Source organism: Cydia strobilella, chromosome 1 (genome assembly GCF_947568885.1).
Source record: "Cydia strobilella chromosome 1, ilCydStro3.1, whole genome shotgun sequence".
NCBI lineage: Eukaryota > Metazoa > Arthropoda > Insecta > Lepidoptera > Tortricidae > Cydia > Cydia strobilella.
In genome coordinates this window covers 11515784-11537415 of record NC_086041.1, presented here as the reverse complement: position 1 = coordinate 11537415, position 21632 = coordinate 11515784, and the positions used below count along the sequence as shown (strand labels likewise).

General features: G+C 36.9%; 1 protein-coding gene across 5 annotated transcripts; it reads left to right on the top strand.

The window, feature by feature from the left end:
* Nucleotides 1–1869: 1869 nt before the first annotated feature.
* Nucleotides 1870–20985, top strand: LOC134740898 (skin secretory protein xP2-like). 5 transcript variants are annotated; one of them, XM_063673557.1, is made up of 3 exons: nt 1870–1995; nt 19216–19392; nt 20010–20985. In XM_063673557.1, exons 2-3 carry the CDS (start codon nt 19236–19238, stop codon nt 20222–20224), a joined length of 372 nt encoding a protein of 123 aa, XP_063529627.1. In that variant the 5' UTR covers nt 1870–1995; nt 19216–19235; the 3' UTR covers nt 20225–20985. The 5 variants fall into 5 exon arrangements, with proteins under 5 accessions (XP_063529627.1, XP_063529622.1, XP_063529632.1 ...); XM_063673552.1 differs by having other exon boundaries at nt 1870–1999; XM_063673562.1 differs by lacking the exon at nt 1870–1995 and adding an exon at nt 2006–2136.
* Nucleotides 20986–21632: the final 647 nt, after the last annotated feature.

The following is a 21632-nucleotide window of genomic DNA, read 5'->3' as shown; positions in this document are numbered from 1 at the left end:
CGTCACGGAAATCGCACACCCACGGATTTTTATTTCAAGCCGTTATAAACCGTATGTTGTTGAAGGTAAAGTATGAGTGTGTGGGTTCATTTTAAAGATAATTTAACCCTTCATTTAAAAACAATGCAAAAGTTACTAAAGAGTAAAAAAAAAGGCATTTTTTCAATAAGAAATAAAAATCGTATATTCATGCAAAAAATCAACAAATTAAAACACAATAATATCAACAGATATTGGAATACAAATGCCTAAAACTAAACTTTAAAATCTAGTGTTGCCTCCTTTGGCCTTAATTACTGCCTCCATGCGAGCCTTCATGGACCTCACGAGAGTCACGATGTGCTCTTGAGGAATAGCATCCCACTCCTCAATGACGGCATCTCGAAGCTGTTCCAGGGTCGCAGGTGCAGGATCACGTGACCGCACCTTCCGTTTTAGCCGATCCCAAAGGTGTTCTATGGGATTCAGGTCCGGACTCCTTGCTGGCCACTGCATAGCTGTGATCCCAACCTGATCAAGGTAGTCCCGTACAATCAACGCTGTGTGGGAGCGGGCGTTATCCTGCATGAATGTGAATCCAGAACCGACAAATTCGGTGTATGGAACCACATGGTCCTCCAGGATCTCTGTGATGTACCGATGAGCAGTCATGGATCCCTGGCCTCGACCACCACCAGTGAGGGAAACACAAACGAGCTCGGTTTCGCCGGCGAGGGAAATGCGACCCCAGAACATGCAGGATCCTCCTCCGTATCCGACGGTTTCTTCAAGACAGGCCTGTGAATAACGTTCCCCTTGCCTCCTGTACACTCTTCTGCGCCTATCGTTGCTGAAAAGACACACCCTGGTCTCATCGGAGAAGAGAACAGCCTTCCATTGGTCGACCGTCCAATCCTTGTGTTCGCGAGCAAACTCACGTCTGATTCGCCGATGCTCTGCCGTCAATTTGGGACCCGTAGCCGCTCTATGGGGCATGATCTTCTTCTCCCGCAACCTTCTCCTTACTGTAGAGACGCTCACCACCGTCCTCCGAACTGCTCGTAGCTGCTGCTGCAGCTGGACAGCATTGGAGAAACGGTCCCGTAAAGACGTCGACACAATAAAGCGGTCGTCTCTCTCGGAAGTGCAGCGTTTTCCTCCGGATCCAGGCTTCCTGGTGAAGTTTCCAGTCCTTCGGAATCGATGAACTGCTCGAAGAACTCGGAAACGGCTTATGTTGAGCTGCCGAGCAACCGCAGACTGCGTCATTCCTGATTCCACCAGGGCTACTGCTTGAGCTGATGCTGCTTCCGTGGTATCAATTTTCTTGGGGTCTCCAGCTGTTCCGGTGTGACGTCTGTGAACCCTGGGTGCCGAATGACCCATATCTCACTTTTACCCCCCCTTTTATTCCTATCCAAGTTAACGCAAATAGCGACCCTTACAACGCGTATTCTAGGTGTTCTTTCAGAACGCCATAATTTCGTGATTATTATTATTTATTCCAAAAATGCTTTATTCATGCTTTAAAGCTTATTAATTGTACTTTTTAATGATATTAATATTGATAGGGGTATATACATATGATAAGAGCTGTGTTCGCTTGAAACAAAAATCGGTGGGTGTGCGATTTCCGTGACGCCGAGTGTATAATATATAACTGTATGAAACGAAAACTCGTTTGCTCAACACTTCCAACATGTCGGCTGCGATAGTTGTTTAGTTCTATCCACGGATGTAGAGTTCTATTTAACTCTCCTTCTCACTCTGATGGGTCGGTAATTCGATATACAGTATAGTACTCGATTATAGTCTGTCAATCCAGTAGAAAAAAAACGGCAAATTTAAAAAAATGTTGAAGTTGTTTGACAGACTATATATTTATAGTAAACGTTTGGAGAGCTCTTAACAGTTGTAGTAAATTGATTTAGAGACTTGCAACATTTTAGAAGAACGTCCATCTTTCTCTTTCTCTCAAACGCATTCCTTCAAAAAGAACGAAATCGGGTGGTGGTGGTGAGTAATCAATCTTTGCTTTGATAAAAATCGTTACTAACGCTTCTTCTCAGTAATATAATTATTTCTTTAATTCACGAATTTGTATTTGCGGTAAGCTGTTTTGAATATATCTTTATTGTGCCATCTACTCTTAGGTAAGTTTTTTGGTTCTTTTTCATATTTGCAAACCATCTGCAGAAAACGTTGAATATCAGTCCGTTATTTTTCAAGATTTCGTAAAGGTCAATGCGCTCAGTTGTCGTTAGAGAATGCTTTTATGCTGTCTGATATGGTTATATGGGTTATTTGCTATATATATCCTGTTAATATCGGGCATTTCTGTGCCTGGTAGTCGTAACGGACTGCGAGGCATGGCGCGTTCGAACAAAGAGGACACCGTTAGTAGTCCCGCATGACCGGCTGTCTCTGTGATAGATTGATGAACTACAGTTATGTGTATAAAATTACATTATAATTGCTAACTTTACATCATTATGTTTTTTACTGGCTCACAAGGTACATTGCATAGTTCGATGTGTGGTGTGGTCATGACATTTCACTATAATAACGATTTTCCTGTTTAGCTCGTTTTATTTCTTTTTAAGAATGTATTAAGCATTGTTACTTTATAACGTACTACTCGTATCAAATGTGGCTTGGATCATGTTCCATTTAAAAAACTTCTATTCTAGAGTCCATTTAATGACAGTACATACATTTAATTTTATTCACCCAGAAACCAAAATGAACGTTGTCAACTTGACAATGTAAAGTCAGTCTTACCAGATAGTTTACATCACAAATAATATATTGATTAATAATAATTTCATAAATAACAGGAAACCTCGAGTTATTTTTTAATAAATGGATGATAGTACTGAACAATGGCTTCATTGAAGCCAGCTGAAGTAGTGAATAAAGGAGATAAAGGTTATTGAAAGTTGGATTAAATAACAACTCTATCCTTTTAGGGTTCCTTACCCAAAGGGTAAAAACGGAACCCTATTACTAAGCCTCCACTGTCCGTCTGTCTGTCTGTCTGTCTGTCACCAGGCTGTACCTCATGAACTTGAATTAAAAGTGCTTATTGCTAGGCCTATTTGAATAAAGAATATTTTGACTTTTGACTTGAATCGTGATAGCTAGACTATGAAATTTTCTAAGATGTATTTCTGTTGCTGCTATAACAACAAATACTAAGAAGTATGGAACCCTCGGTGGACGAGCCCGACTCGCACTTGTTTGGTTTTTTCTGTCTACTTTATCTGATAAAATTAAATTAAATCGTGATTTTTTGTCAGTTAATATGTCTGGAATCGCTGCACCACAAGTTTGACCCTAACTGATAAAATAGTGTGTTGTTGTATATCTGTGTGATTATTGTAAGGGTCACTCAACTTTCAGTTGTTATGCTGTCCCATAATGCTGGAGACCGATTTCATATCTGCTTATAAGCAAAGATGAATTGAATATGGCAGTGTTTTACAGTATTTGAAATTAAGTTTTCTAAGATATAGTGTGACTATCTAATGGATTTTAGAACCAAACTTACAAAGTAACACAGGAGACATTGCCATTGCAATTTGCAACTAGCTTGTCTATAAAGGTTCGTATTTTAAAATTATTATATAAATAAAACCTAGCCCTTGTTCACTATGGTGTAGGTTTAATTTTATCCATTGTCAAGCATATTTTACTGATTCACAAAAGCCTCACTTGAAATGCCTAATAATAACTTGGTTGTTGCAACATGTCATGCAGTAGCATTCTGATTAATTATTTAAACAGTTGCACTAAGGGGTGCAATGGGTTTTCCCATAATTTCAATGGGGGGTTTTGCCCAAAATTAAAAGATATATGGGCATCATTCTGAACCAGGAATTTATTTTGTAATCTCAATGAGTTATAAAAGTCAATAGATTTCAATGGTATAACAGGGTCATTCCAAAGTAACGGGTGGGACATTTTTACTCCTTTTTAGGGTTCCGCACCCAAAGGGTAAAAACGCGGGACCCTATTACTAAGACTCCGCTGTCTGTCTGTCTGTCCGTCTGTCACCAGGCTGTATCTCGTGAACCGTGATAGCTAGACAGTTGAAATTTTGACAGATGATGTACTTCTCTTGCCGCTATAATAACAACAAATACTAAACTCAGAATAAAATAAATAAATACTAAAAACAGAATAAAATAAATAAATACTAAAAACAGAATAGAATAAATAAATACTAAAAACAGAATAAAATAAATAAATACTAAAAACAGAATAAAATAAATATTTAAGTGGGGCTCCCAAACAAACGTGATTTTTTTTGCCGTTTTTTGCGTAATGGTACGGAACCCTTCGTGCGCAAGTCCGACTCGCACTTGGCCGGTTTTCACCTACACTGATTTATTTCTTCCTAAAAACTACAATATCAGACCTGTTAGCATGAGTTGCGTTCTCGCGCGCGACTCCATATATCTAGCGCGACTTCAAGTATGGACTCGCGCGCGAGAACGCAACTTATGCTAGACCGCCTGTATGAAATAATATATAATCATAAACCCAAATAATCATTTTGTACTTAAAAAATTGAAAAAGTAATATATATATATATATTTTATTATTATTAGAAATGGATTGTATTAGAAGTGTGACAGGTGGGACATCAAAATGGCCCCTCCTCTGTGAGGTTGCTGAGACACTTTGCAAATTGTAACAAACTATGCAACTTTTATTAAACGACTTTTTTATATATTTTTCTGATGTCCTGAATTAGTAGGTACCTACATGTATAACTTATGCAATGAAATTTATGCAATTTGTAATAAAATATAGAAATGCTTCTCATAGCTTGTGACAGGTGGGACAGCACCTTGTGACGGCATTTTTAAAACTATGTACTACTATAGGCACATTCAAAAATAATTAAAATTCAAAAACGATTAAAATTCTAATCAAACATTGATTTCTAATAATGTGATGTGAATGATGTGGAAAGCCTCTAGATATTGATTTTAATGTAAAACAGTTTATGATTTTTTTCTCTGGAAAGACCCAACAGTGATTTATAGACAATTATTATCATTTAAATTGCCAAAGGATACCTATCAAATGGAACTATGACTCCACTGTCGCTGTCGGGCAGGGGACTGTGTCACATGAACCATAATAGGTAGACAATTGGAATGAGACTAATATTGACTGGGGTATGGACCGTGATTACCTTTTGTATTGATTTTGTGTCTAGTGAAACTAACCGTGAATCATTCAAAACTGAGACAATTGGAATTTTCATTGTTCTTTTTATGATTGTCACTATAATAACAAATTATAAAGATTTTTATCATGAATTTGATATTTTGGTGTATTAAATCGTAAAAATATAAGGACTGGTATTAAGTGCTCAAAAAATATGAACCTGTAAATAATTACTTTGGTACTTACTAATTATCGGTTTACATATTGTATAGGTAAAAAAAAAACTTAATAAAACAAGTTATTCAATATGGGAGTGAAGTGTCTAGGGGTCGATCAACTATTTCTTGTTGTTATTCTGTTTCATTGGCCAGGGGGACATTAGCACAGTTTGTTAGAAGAACTACCACGTAGAGGTACCAGGTTCTACTAACATGCATAGTAGATGACCCATTATGGAAAGGGTTTATGCCGTTTATGAACACCATAAAAAATCATTTGTTAATTTAAATATTAAAACCCGAGATTTAAGAGTCCCAGGGGTACGTAACCAGCGAGTGACAAGAAAAGTTGATTCACCCAGAACATGTATATTTTCTAAATTTAGTCTAAACATAGGGTACGTGCTTGAATACACTTGGTGTCCAACTGTCTAGGGTAGGGCATGGCGCCCCGCATGTTAAAACCCACGTTTAGCGTTTATCAGTTAAATGTTCCCCCTTAACGTCGCCTAATTGAACTATAAAATCTGCCTCCAACCGTGCGCACGCAATCTACCCATATTGTGGACAATTAGGTATAGTAAATAGCTATATCGTTAGGTTGCCCATATTAGCAAACAGATAGAGCATTATTATTCCAATGTGTTTCCTTACGGTATACATTGCCTTGTGGACCTTGTGGTTGGACTTGTGTGAACTGTCTTATAAATACATTCCATTCCGTAATTAAGTCATGTACCTTACTACCTTATTTCAAAGATAGATATAACTCCGTAATAGATGTTTACAGTCTAAGGGAAGAACGTGCCTCGAAAAAAAAAAAAAAAATTGATTCTCGTTCAGAGGGCGCCACTAGTTTTGGCCCACTGTCGTATAGATGGCGTTGACTGTTTCGTTTGTTATTTAACAATTTTAACGCATATCAGTGAAATAACATGGGTCAAAATCATAAAAATAATTAATGCATTTAAAAAAATCATTTATCTATATTTAAATACATTTTATCGTATTTTTATAAATCTTAATTTTTAGTTTTAAAGTGTGTCGACAGATGGCAGTGAATTTACTGGGGTTACAAAATTTACTATGACAGTACCGCTCTAGTATAAGTTACTCTATGCTTATTTACTTATGAAGATAGGTATACCTAGTCGGCTCATAAGTTCTGTCACTGGCCTTTAAAATTTAAATTTGGAACTCCTAAAACAAAAACCGTTCTGCATTTGAATTTCGAATCTTTATTAAATGTTTGAGTAGTATTCGCTCCGTGCAAAGCGGGTGGTGAGGGAAGCCGAAACGATCACAGCGCTCACTACGGCTAAAAAAGTCAACTACGTCGGGAGGCATGTCCTGTCAAATGTATGATTTTGTAGTAAACATTCGATGTTTTTAAGATAAAAATGGTCTACACAGCAAGCTGTGTTGTTATAAATTGTGAAAACACTAGCAGAAATAGTGACTGCAAATTTTATAGATTTCCTACAACATTGTGGAAACAAGAACAGCGCAATAAATGGATAATTGCCGTAAGAAGAATAAAGTAAGTCACCTATCCTAACCTCTAAAATCATACCTTCCTTAAATACGCAATAATTTGATTTATGTTGTAATCGTATGAAGTTTTGACGGTGAATTATTTTGTTACAGTCCCGATGGATCTCTATGGCACCCAAAACTGGACGACAGAATTTGCAGTGCTCACTTTATCAGTGGTAGAAAAGCTGATGAACAAGCCAGACCCAGTTATGTTCCAAGGATATTTCCCCCTGAGTACAAATCAAGGCGGATTGACGAAAATGCCGCAATATCGAGGTTTCAACGTTATATGGAACGAAGAAACGCGAAAAAAATAGAAGCAGTTAGTGCTAGTGCTAGTAATACAAGTGAGTTTGAATTGCTGGAAAATAGTGTTAGTGTGTCTTTAAAAATTTATAGTGAATGTCAAGTGGACCTATATCCAGATGGACAAAATCCAGGAAAGACGTTTACCTGTAACAAGTACATATTTTATGGAAAAGAAACATGTGATGCTGAAGTTCAAACAGAAATAGATATCAGTACAAAGATTATGAAGGATTTTAAAATAACAAAACACCGAGGCTGTAATACTGCTAAAAGTATTTCTGTGGATCAAGCCACCATAACTGACAATAAATATTTTGCTGGATTTCAATCTATTAAAACCGATAAACAGCTTCTAGATCTTGCAGGTGTTACTCTTAACAACTTCTACTTTTTATTAAAAACTACACAAAAAAATCACAAATATATGGTGAGCGAAAAAGATAGACTTCTACTTTTCTTGATGAAAATGAAACTTGGTGTCACATTTTCAGCACTGAGTGTTTTGTTCGGTATTCATAGAACAACAGTGTCAAGAATATTCTGCTCATACGTTGAAGAAATAGCAGCTGCTACATCGAATTTGGTTTTTTGGCCAAACAAAAATGCTGTGGAGCAGACAATGCCAGAATGCTTCCGTCCGGAGTATAGTAACACTCGAGTAATTATTGATTGTACAGAGTTTCCTATAGAAGTACCATCAAGTGTCGATAATCGTGTGTTATGCTACTCACACTATAAGAAGGGTTTTACAGCTAAAGTGCTTATTGGTATTACTCCAGGAGGCTTCATTTCGTTCAAGTCAAAAGTAAGTGGTGGAAGAAAAAGTGACTCACAAATAACAGTAGAGTCAGGATTAGTCGACTACTTAGAAAATGGGGACATTGTATTGGCTGATAAGGGATTTCCGGCAATAAAAAAGGTAATTGATGAAAGTGGAAAAGAAATTGCTATTATTATGCCACCTTTTCTCAAGAATAAAAGTGAATTTACAAGAGAAGAGACAGATGCAACTTATAAAATAGCTCGAGTCAGAATTCATGTTGAAAGAATAATGCAGCGACTAAAAATTTATCAGATTTTACATAAAATTCCTGAAAATTTATTTGATCACATTGATGATATTTTACATGTTTGTTGTGTACTGGTAAACCTGCAACCACCTATATTTTCCAACAAATAAAACAACAGTTTTCTTTACAATACTTATGTATTTGTACATTATTGAAAAAGCTATTAAAACATTGCATTTTAATTTGTTTTTATTTCACACATAAAACCTGTAAATGTTATGTTGCTTTTCATGCCTGATGGACCCTTATGCACATGGAGCACAAGGAACCATTATTAGGCATTGAACGCCACATATTTATAACATGGGCCCGTGGACCTATGAAAATGTGATAATCAATTTAAGGTATGTTATGACCTAGCACTGGACTGATCAAGATCTTCACAAGTCTACTGTACAGTCAAGTTCATAAATGTGTGTAAATTTTATCACCATATTGCAATGGATTAGGTGAAGAAATGTATGCATATTTATGAATTCGACTGTACATACCTACCATTTGTCATATATTTAGGTATGTTAGGATTCTAGGATATTAAAATGTTAAGTTCCTTACTTACATTTAGAAATGTGTATTGCAATTTTGAACTTAGTGTGATACTGCAATATTCAGCTACTTTACTATACCTATAAGTACATATAAAAAAAACAGTAATAAACATTTTCAATTACAACATTTAAACATTAATATAATTTAACTCTGTTAACTAAAATTTTATAATTAATCAGTATTTAGTACAGCTAACAACATAAATAGGTGATTCTTTTTTACACAAACATCTTTAATTCAAAACATAACACAAAGACTTGGAAGAGGAAAACAATGTAGAAGTTGACTTATGTCATTTATATTTAATAATGATGCTAACTGTACTTATTGAGATCAGTAATAGTTACCTTTTATTACATATTTGAAATGTTAATTACCTAACATTGTATTAATTATATTTTTACCTGTAAAACTACGCTGGTTTTTCTCACTTTGGCTTGTTCTTGTAGAATACAAGAGCGGTAGATAATAAGCAAAGTAAAATTCTTCACTTTTTAAAATTGCTGCTTTAATAAAGTCTTCGTCTCTGTCTACTCTTACTATGCAACTACCTTTTGGTGAATATATAAAGAGATCACATATAGTCATACCAGTGACATACATTTGCACTTGGATTTGGGTATAATATAATTTGCTTCTTTTTAGTTCTGGTTCATCATTCACAAACTCCAAATATTGCACGTTACATTTTTTTATATCAAAATCTACAATAGGTTGGTTTTTACAAGATATAGGACATTTAACTTCTACTAACATTCTGACACATTCATCGCATACAACTACACCGTCTACACTAGTGCACAACCAAGGCTGATCTTTGCTAACAATCACTCCGAGTCTAATTACTCTGCAGGTTGTCAAAATTTGGTATTCTTCCAATGCATACTTTTCATTATTTTTACCATACTGAGTAGCTGAGCAATCAATTGGATTTGGAAATAAAATCTGTTGTGCTAGTCTCTCCACTGTTTTTGTTTTACGTACTTTTATGTTGTGTACATTAGTACTGGAAGAAATTCTTAGCTTCCTCGCCGAGTACCACTCTTCGCACATTGATTGTTCTATTGTGTCACTACATAATTTAAAAATGTCTTTATCTTCCAACACAACATTTGTTTCATAAAAGTTTTTTAATGTTTTTTCTATAACTAGACTAGAATCACTTTTGTATACTTCAAACTCTTTTCTAAAAATATTAAAGTTTTCAAGGCATGTCACACAATCTTCTCTTTGAATATTAATATCAGTCTGTTCTACTAAATTTTGGACAACTTTGCTAACGGAAATTTCAATATCTTCTGCACAATTTTTTGCAGCAGCTTCCAGTACACGTTTCAAGGCACAATCTTCCTTAAAATCTGAGACACCAAACTGAAAAGCCTCACACTTGTGTTTTTTTGATGTAGGATACATTTCGTGGAAGTATCTGCCTTTGGAATACTTTTCGTTCGTAAATTGTCGGACACTTGGCTTGCCCCATCTTTGTTCCTGGCTGGTTTTAGTGGAACTCTCTTCATGATTGATGTAGTAAATTAGTGCTGCAATGTGCTTGCATTTTCCACTTTTGTTATAAACACAATCGCATGTTACACTTGTAACATGACGATTGGTATTAAGAATTAAGGCTGTCTTGTACGCTGTCGCCGTCACAGAGGCTTGACGAACCACTCTGGCTTTGATCATGTAGCTCCTGTCGCCTTGCCGGATGTCTTGCACCTCCACTACGTGCCCAGCTAACACCACATTTTTGCCCTTATTCATTGTTTCGGGCTGGAAGATAATTTCATGAGTAATGGCACGAAACCCTGTTTCCGTCACAAGCACGTTCATTTTTAACTGAAAACCACAATGCTAATGTAATTGGCAATACAACCACCGTCCAAATATGTCTAATATACTGTAAAATCATTAGATTTCATTGAAATTATTACGATGTTTACTTACTTCTCGTTTGAAAATTTTGTGACAGATTATCCCAAAGTTGCGCCCGCTAGGCGGCGCTGTCGTCGTGCACGGTCCCAATAATTTTGCAATTTTCTGTTTTCTTCAACATGGAGTGGACGCTTAAAGATAGCCGTACCGCAATAATTGCACTATATCGTTGTGGTCACTCGCCGACTAAAATTTTTAAGCTACTTGAAAATTTAAAATTCTCTTAAGATTTGTGTATCGTACCATAGAAAGATACAGTGAGGTCTCTAGTTTAAATGACAAGAAAAGAAGCGGTCGTCCGCGTACAGCTAGGACTCCAGCGGTTGTACAAGCAATTAGGGCACGCATTGCCAGAAATCCCGCTAGGAAACAAAAAGTTATGGCCCTCCAGATGGGTTTGAGCAAAAACACGGTGAAAAGAGTGCTTAATCAAGACCTGAGACTTCGTGCTTATAAACGAAAAACTGGCCATCTTCTCAATGGTCGGCTTAAAGCTTTAAGGCTTAAAAGATCTAAAGCTTTATTGAAGAAGTACGCTAAAAATAAGCACCGTTGTATACTGTTTTCGGACGAGAAAATTTTTGACATAGAAGAAAACTGTAATAAACAAAATGATAGAGTGTACGCTCGCAATAGTAAAGAAGCGTCTAATAGCATTCCCCGTATTCAAAGAGGTCATCACCCTTCATCTGTGATGGTTTGGATGGGAGTTTCTTATGCGGGCATCACTAGTATGCATTTTTGTGAGAAAGGAGTAAAAACTAGTGCCAAAGTGTACCAAGACACGGTGTTGACTAATATTGTGAAACCACTATCCCATACGATGTTTCTAAACCAGCATTGGGTTTTCCAGCAGGACTCTGCTCCAGCCCATAAGGCAAAGTCTACACAAGCCTGGCTCGCCTCCAATAAAATCGACTTTATACGGCATGAAGATTGGCCCTCCTCTAGCCCAGATCTTAATCCTTTAGACTATAAAATATGGCAGTATTTAGAGGAAAAGGTGTGCTCAAAACCTCATGCAAATCTAGACTCGCTGAAAAAATCTCTTGCTACGGCAGTGGCCAATATCGACATGAAAGTGGTGCGTGAATCCATTGACGACTGGCCACGAAGACTTCAAGCCTGTGTAGATAATTATGGCGGTCATTTTGAATAAATGTTATACATTTAGATTCTCTAGTTTATAAGCTTTCAAACGCTGTACAAATTATACGGAATAAACTTAAACTTTAGATTTTATTTGATACTATGTATATGACAGAACTTATGAGCCGACTAGGTACATCAAGCATAAGTAGAATGCTTCCTAATCTCCTCAGTCGTCCCTTAGCTAGGGACTAAACGGATACGGTTACCAGACAGACGGATTTTTGTAAGTATATCAATCTGCTTTACACCTACATGCAAAATAAAATTTTACTTGTTTTTAATTTAATTATAAATTTCAACACTTAAAATATTATAAGTAGGGAAATGTATAATGTATGTTTCAGAAATTGCACATCGCTAATACATATATCGAAATTTCATGTGATTTCTTAGAACAGCTAACTAGAAACTATTCCGGTTGATTAGGTCGGCAAGGATTGAATTCATCCTTATTTGCAAATAGGGGATCATCCATTAATAACATCACACGTTTAGGCGTAGGGAGGGGACAAGAAAATGTGACATGCTGTGACAAGGGGGGAGCGACAAACTTTTTGACGTCACTAACTTCATCAGTAACTGATTTTTTAGGGTTCCGTACCCAAAGGGTAAAAACGGGACCCTATTACTAAGACTCAGCTGTCTGTCTGTTCGTCTGTCACCAGCCCGTGTGTCTCATAAACCGTGATAGCTAGACAGTTGAAATTTTCACAGATCATGTATTTCTGTTGCCGCTATAACAGAATAATATAAATATTTAAGTCAGGCTCATTTATACAACTTTTTTGCCGTTTTTTGCGTAATGGTACGAAACCCTACGTGCGCGAGTCCGACTTGCACTAGGCCGGTTTTTTATTCGTTGTAATGTCAAATAACGAGTTTTTGGAACGATAATCGCTTTTATTCGTTTAATTTTCTTACCTAATCGATTTTGTGTTATAAAATTACTAATATTAGATTTCTTTTATCAAATACATAAAAATTAATAATAATACCTAATTCGAATTGCCGATATCGTTGAAAACAAAATTGCCAAAAATGTGACGTCACACCAGGGGGAGGGGTTTGCCAAATGTGACGAAGTGTGACAATGAGGGGGGAGGGGTCAAAAAACCTAGAAATTAGTGTGACGTAATTAATGATGAAAACCCCTCGTCATCGTCAAGCATTATTGAACTAAGTATAACAAACCTTATCACTTTAGTCACAAAGCGCAATAAAAAAAGATTAGTTTTTACGTCACTTTGAATTAGTCATAGTATACCTACATTACCTACTGTAATGAGAAAAATGACTGTCTGAATCAGTGAATCGATCTTATTTAGTAGCGAAAATTGATCTTACTTAGAGGTTGAGCAAAATTATCTACCTACCTACTTTCTGGGCTGTGTTGTTGAAGATTGTCACAGATGATAAACTTCCCGTGAGAATTTTACACGGTTCTCAGTATTATTATTCTTGTAAGTACTTACAAAAATACCAGTGTACCATCCTAATAAATGTATTGGTAGGTCCATATGACAATGGAATAGGCATTTTGAATAGTAGATGCAAAATATAATTATACGTAGCCAACATGTTCGCCTCTTTATTGAACGATCCATCCACTCGAGACTCGAGCATCCATTTAGAACTGTTTTTTATAGCTTATTATTTTACAAGTTAAGCTTTCGTGAAGCAGGTCTATGACAATTTCTCTTGTACAAATATTTTCTGTAAACGCAAATAAAAAAATATTCTGTATTCAAAGGCACCAATGCCAATATAATCAGCGTGAGCGATCTTCGAGGTCGTATCAAAATAATATCGCAACCGTAACAAGTTGTTAAATCTGAATCGGATCCCTGAGCCCTGAACTGTATTCAAATAATGTTTCATTATAGCAAGTAATACAATGCACCCATTATTCCTTGAGATATGGCGACACAATTATCATGATAATGAATGAGCTTTCTGTTCCGTCCGATCTTAATTCATGTTAATTCAAACGATGCCGTCACATAGTTTCACCATTCTCAGCACATGTTTTCAAACGCCGGCTTGCCAAGCATGCAAAAGCACGGGTAGTTAGTTGGGTACTGGGTATCTATGCTAGACGAAGGAGATGTATTTGAAGTAATAATACATACGGCTTTTTAATTAATAAGGAGGCCAGATGTCTTAATTATTGGCCCTAAGGAATAACAGAGCTGCAAATTGTGTTAATGTTGTATTGGATTGGATGGTTTGAAGAGCCACAATCGTACATCTAAAGAGCCTTATAGATGTAGTGAGCAATCATTTCCCATCGTTTTTTCTCGAAAACATTTGTTTTTATCATGCTACTTTAGTCAGCCTCAGTACTTTTTGTACTGAGAGTACTGAGACTAACTGAAATAATATTCCGAAATCATATGACACACCGCGAAAATACGATGGAAAAGGATTATTCACTAGTCACTAGATCTGTACCAATTTTATTTATTTTATCCGAGCATTGTTTCAAAATCTATGTCATTAGCAGTTCCTATGACTTTAAGAACTGGTGAAATAAATAAAGTGGGATTTCTCTTTTTTATTTAGATAGTTTAGACTCGATTGTTGACAGTTAGGGACGACTTATAGTGGCGTAAAATAGGTGAGGCTCATTAGCCACTAACATTAGTAGATCGATGTGACCAAAACTATAGAAAACTAGCACAAAAATATGACGGGTCGATATAAGAGCCATTATACTGTAATAACCATAACCTGGTCATTGTAATGACCAAGTAATGCGCACAGTTTTATCAACAAGATCAAAACGTATGTTTTCAACATGATGGAAATATAGAAATAGAAGTATTTTACTTTAAGCACAGAGAAGGACTAATTTGAACCAGTTTGTTCGTGTAAAAATACAAACGGAACTGGATTACAAGATACAAGATTAGACAGTTTTACGGCTTCGCGTCGTATTGTCATAAACTAGATCTCAATCGCGACGGTGCGTCATTAAACCTTTTATTACGTGCTTAAATATAACTTGAATATCCTGTACTTATGTTTCAACAATACTAGGATTCCATCTATTTGATGGGAATTCTTAGATTTTCTTTGTTCTACGTCTATTGTGTGTTTCTCATTATGTCACATATTCCTTATACGAATATAAGAAATAAAAATATGTAACACGCTCCACGCTGTGTATGTAAAATATGTAAATGTATGTAGCCTTCGTTGTGTAAGAAATGATTGAAGGTACAGACAGGCGCTGTATGTCCACACTGCGCGGTGACTAGAATATTTTACTGGACACAGTGCCGTTGAACGAACACAAGTTTCAAATAGGAAAGAAACAAGATGTGACATGCAGGTTCTGCCAGGAGTCAGAGGAGATTTCTATGCACAATCTCTGTTCCTGTGGACCACTAATGTCAAAAAGAAGTCCCTACTTAGGGCGACACGTAACCCTATGAGGTACAACGCATTACGGCCCAAAGAATCTGGAATTTCCTGGATTCAACGGGCATTACACGGTGTTCCCGCCGCGGGACAACAGCGGTCATAAGTAACTTATCTTCACTAGTGAATTACATAAGAGTTAGTTATAGGTTCCTATGATGGAGTTTATTATACAAAGATACAATGAATATATAATTAAATAATATTACATAAATTTGAACATAACATTCTTTATAGCTACAACAACTTAAAAAATAAAGGGTCACATGCACATATGACCTATAAAGAAATAAATTTGTAGCTATTAGCTAAGATGCTCGTTTGTTTCTCAATAAAAAATAATAATAATAAAATATGTAAACAATAAATAAAATCAAAACTAAACTGTTAAATTCTTAAAAATTACAATGCTTTTGGCTTGGTAATACCTCTTTTTTTTATGGGAAAGTTTCCGTGCAGAGTAACAATCTAAGTATTAAATTAAGTCGATGTTGGTTAATTCTCTCAACGTTTTCCAAGTATGCTGCCGCCTAAAACCTTCAAATTTTTATTATTTTTTCTTTAAAAAAATTGTCCAATAGACCTACTAAAGCTTTTTTGCCACTTCAGTGTTATAAATATTTGTGAACATAAGCTGTTACCTGCTTACCAGTATGGTAGATAATTATTTTCGTTCACTGACATACACCGTGTCCAATAAGTCCGAATACAGTACAAATATTGAGTAAAATAAATGTACGAATAGTTACAACAATTAAAATTATATTTTATTAATGGCACACTTATATAATATATATTTACAACAAACGTTTCGGAATAAATATAATAATGGAATAAATAACCTTTAACATTTTTTACCAGCCTCAAACGCTTGTCGAATGAATCACACGCATCACGCACCATTTCCATTGGCAATTCGTCCCAAATACGCTCGATAACCTTTTTGAAATGATCCAGGTTTATGATTTTATAATCATGTAGTTTCGAAAGCGTTCAAGTCTGGAGAACTGGGTGGCCAATTGGCCATTCATGTTTCGGCAAAAAATCTGTAAAATTAGCCAGACACCAAGCTTGAACAGCATTTACCGTGTGTGAAGGAGCTCCGTCTTGTTGGAACACATAATATTCAATCCCAAACGCAACAATCTTCTCCAAAACCTTTATAGTAAAGTGCGTTAATTTTAACGCCCTTATCTGTAAATACTAAAGGTAGTTTACCCCTCTTACATACTGCACCCCACACCATGACCGATGGTGAGCTCTGGAACCTAGGAACATTTTTCTGGTTGTCCGGAATGTCTTCAATCCGTGGCGCCCACAATCGATCATTTTGGGCATTATGAGGCTGTTCTAACACAAACAGTTTCTCGTCAGAAAAAACAAAACTCGTCACCTGCGTTCCAAGAAAGTATTATGTTAGATGTTTGCACTCTCTGTCGCTTCGGAAATGCCATGTACCTTGCGTTTTTTATAAGCATGGCATCCAAGATCCACCCTCAACGTCAACATAATTTTTTACTTAAAATAAGAATTTGGTGGCATGTAATCACGAAATATGAAACACGGGGACTATTTTTTTTCTTTAATAGTGACGTATTGAGCACCAATTCGATTATTATATGTATCTGAAAATTAAACTTAGGTTATTTCGTAGACTTTCTACGCTCAAGTAATATAAAAGCGTACAGGCTTCACCAAACCAAAGGTCGCAAGTACATAGTTGCATCCAACTTTCGTTTTATCAAAAGTATTCACTCAAAGGATTATTATTACAATAATATGTGTATATGTGTCAACACCTTTTGAATTCCCAGTTTTTATAAGTCGACGTGAAGTTAGGTATTAGACAAAATATTGAGGGTTAAAATCTGCGGCGTATAGGGCTCGGGGTTTAAAATAAATAAAACAATATAGTAAAATACATAAAAATAAATTGAACATACTTTTTTCTTGTATCTCCATGTCACTTTAGTAATAAAATAATACAAAACTTCCAGAAAAGTCACACCCAAAGTCAACTATCGGTCGAGTCAGTTGATAAGAGCGGTTGCACTAATTACAAATATTACCACAGATTAATAAATAGTTACTACGTAACAGATACATCATTCCCATTCAAAAGCGAAAATACCTACGCTATAATAGCCTACAAAATCTTAATAATAATACCTGCTGCTCAGGACGAGAAGAAATATACCATAAGTACGCGCACAAAGAGTCGAGACTGCCTTGCTCGCCGTGCGAGCCACGTGCCAACGCGTCATCGTAAGAATGCGCTAGGGTTGTACCATAGAGTAACTTATACTAGAGCGGTACTGTCATAGTAAATTTTGTAACCCCAGTAAATTCACTGCCATCTGTCGACACACTTTAAAACTAAAAGTGAAGATTTATAAAAATACGATAGAATGTATTTAAATATAGATAAATGATATTTTTATTTGCATTAATTATTTTTATGATTTTGACCCATGTTCTTTCACTGATATGCGTTAAAATTGTTAAATAACAAACGAAACCGTCAACGCCATCTATACGACTGTAGGCCAAAACTAGTAGCGCCCTCTGAACGAGAATCAAATTTTCTTGATTTTCGAGGCACGTTTTTTCCTTAGACTGTATCCATCTATTACGGAGTTATATCTATCTTTGGTTGTACTGTTACTTATGTTATTATTGTAATAAAACGAATGTTGCGAATCAACCATATTTTATATTAGTCAATCAAATATTTAAAAACAACACTTATAATACCTGACTCAAAAAACTCCTTAATTTACGATTTACCTACTTATGTTCAAAGAAATAAATGATGACAAAATTCATAAAGATAGATTTAAAATACTACTCACCTTTCTTCGTCTCTCGGAAATGAAAAAAAAACGACAAATTTTCCTTTGTTTTTTGACTTTTACACCCATCTACTGCACAATAATTACGTGGTTTCGGCATTTCGAAGCGTAGGCGCGGGAAACGTGCCGTGCGAGCGCTCAGGCGGGCGTTCGGCGGCCCTCTGTCGGTTGCATCGTCGACGATACGCCGAGCGGTAGGCATATAGCGCGTGGCTTTGAGCGAGTGAAGGAGGCCTGATATTACGATGTATAAACTTGCACGGTCAAAAACAAGGTTATAATCAAAATCAAAACAAATAAATAAATGCGTGTTACATCATCAAAAAGCTTGTTTATTTTTCTTTCGAAAGCTGTTACTAGCAGTCGTATTTGGGCTAATGACTTTTAGGGACTTATGGCCTATGGCGGGAACACTGTGCATTAGTAGTGAACTTTAAAGGGCCGTCACAGTAGATCACTGCTTGGTCGACGTGGCACTCAAAGGCCCACAATACCCCAATAATAATAATGTCAATGTCAACAGATGAGATTATGAGTTTTACGAGTTTTTAATATAGTTCTGCTGTTCAAGGTTTTTTCACTTTTTTCGAGTTCCTTTTTTTTGGTAGATCGTTGTTATGATAGCAAATACGAAATTAAATTCGGTTACTTATGTTTAAGATAAGAAATTAAAACGAAAGAATTTTATTTTTTAATAATATATTTCAGACAAACTGTATCCACCAAGTGCGAGTCGGACACGCGCACTGAGGGTTCCGTACTTTTTACTATTTGTTGTTATAGCGGCAACAGAACTACATCATCTGTGAAAATTTCAACTGTCTAGCTATCACGGTTCATGAGATACGGCCTGGTGACAGACAGACAGACGGACAGCGGAGTCTTAGTAATAGGGTCCCGTTTTTACCCTTTGGGTACGGAACCCTAAAAATGCTATATGCAACCAGTGTATTTTTTTAATTTGCTTGTACCTACTGATGCATTTTGTTCATAAAACTCGTTTTATCCTTCCAGATACATATCTAAATAACACAATGACTTCAGTACCGTTTAACGTTGGCCTCGGTGACGACAACCGTCTATCCAGCAGGGTGCTCCGCCCCCCGGGCGGCGGACATACTGACATTTTCGGAGGGGACCCGGAGCCGCCACGCGGCCGTCGCCAGAATCCTGCCGCTGCGTATGCAACATGTAAGTTTTTAATTCTTTAAATATTACGAGTACTGTACAAGACCATTTAATTTTATATGTTAAAAAATATTTGTAAGAAAAATACTACTGCCTCTGAGTTCTAAGATTGAGCAAGATGCAAGACATCATTTACGGGTGTGCAGCGTTTGAACCGCACCACGGCTCGATCCAAAAAGTTCATGTTATGTTCAAATTCCTTGTTTTTTTTTATACCACGTCGGTGGCAATCAAGCATACGGCCCGCCTGATGGTAAGCAGTTACCGTAGCCTATGGACGCCTGCAACACCGGAGATATTACACGCGCGTTGCCGACCCTAACACTCCTCTCCCTCGTTGAGCTCTGGCAACCTTACTTACCGGCAGAAACACAACACTATGAGTAGGGTCTAGTGTTATTTGGCTGCGGTTTTCTGAAAGGTGGAGGTACTTCCCCAGTTGGGCTCTGCTCTAGATCTGGAATAACATCCGCTGTCCTGTGCCCTACCACACAAAGCGAGATGTCATTCACAGTGCCCATACCTCTCTTTTGGACGTAGTTTAAGGACATATCCGGGTCCGGACGCAGTTTAAGGACATACCCGGGTCCAAATTTGATTTTGAAATTCGACCTTTTCAGCTCTCGGCGAGCATCAGCCTCAGAATGGCAACGCTCCGGCTCAGAATGGGCAAGAAGCTCCAGCACCAGCCCCGACTCCCGAAGCTCAAGCCAAGACTGAAGCGCCGGCCGCCGAGCCAGCCAAGCCGGAGCCCGTACCGGCCGCCCAGCCGGCCGCGGAGCCTCCGAAGCGCGTCCGCGTGCCCCCGGGCGGCTTCTCCTCTGGGCTCTGGTAAAACTGGATACCCTTAGCTTGGTTTCGCGGCGTTAACGTATTCTCGCTGGGACCAGTGATACTATTTTTTCTATTTAGCCTATTTGTCAAACGTGCCTTTGCCCTTTGTTACGAAAAGCTAAGATTTTCGGTTGTTTTGTTTGGAGTCGTTCTGGTCCCATGTTAGTTTTCTTAGCGTATTTGCTTAAAGTAAGCCAGTGTTGCATTGGTATTTGTTTAATCCTCGCAGAATGCAATTTTTATTTTTACTCAACATGTAACTTTCGGTACTAGTATTATTTTAAATTATTCTATATTTAACCACTGCATTTTGAGCTTTTGTCAAAGCAAAAGTTGGTAGCCAACTCTCTATTAGACTAACTTCTTGTCACAAAATTTTTGATAATTTTAACTTTTATTGGCCAAAAATCTATTTGTAATGTTTACACCGGGTTCTGTACCATACACGTTATAAACTTTTGAAAAATAAAGCTCATAGAGAGCTGTTTGAAAAACATTCCCCAATTTCTTACAGAGATGACAAGTCTGATCTTTATGCTTGGTATGGAGCCCCTAGTTGTTTCTCTATTTTAGTGTTGTAGGTTGAGAGCTTGTGTGTGTGGCTCTGACTGACTTGTGCCTCCACGTTGACATAATGTTGTACTTAAAGGTTTCGATCTTTTGCATTTAGTTTTATTAATGATGGCCTACGGCAAAGAATGCGATTATGTATATTGATAATTATAATTGTATTTTTATATGAATTAAAACACCATTAAAACACATTTTTGTTTTAGTAGTTTCTAACACCTGCTACTGGTATAATCTGCCCAGGGACCGGCCTGCTATCCCTTATCGGGGTTTTATAAGGGTATTGCATAAGGCTTAACTCACCATACCCTTTGCCAGACGAAACCCTTTGTTTTGCTTTTAAAAACCCTTATATAAAGCTACCACATTTGAGTAATCGGTAGCCCAAATACCCTTACAAAACCCTTATCATCCGCTCACCAACACCTTGCATATTGCTTATAAGGGTTAGCCTTATAAAGGGTTTCCCTTTTAGCATATAAGCGTGCTAATTTAAGTCGTCATAAACCTTGTTCATAAAGCACACATTACTTCGAATCCGAGCGATCGTCGGCGGCGTTCTTTGACTAGGCACGTATTTTCTTTCCTTTTCATACACTACCGTAGATATATACTAATCCCGTCTCTTTCACGCAAAGGGAAACCTTTATAAAAAGCGCTTAAAGATAAGGGTAACCCTTATTAAGAGCTAGCCTTATTTTTGGTTAGCTTTTCGGTAAGGGTTAGTCAAAGGTAGGGGTATGAATGGGCTTGCAGTTCAAAAGGGAAAGTCTCAATGTGTTAGCCGTGTTTAAGTGTTGCCCATTGAAAGGGTTTTATCGCGGAAAGGGTTGTCCGGT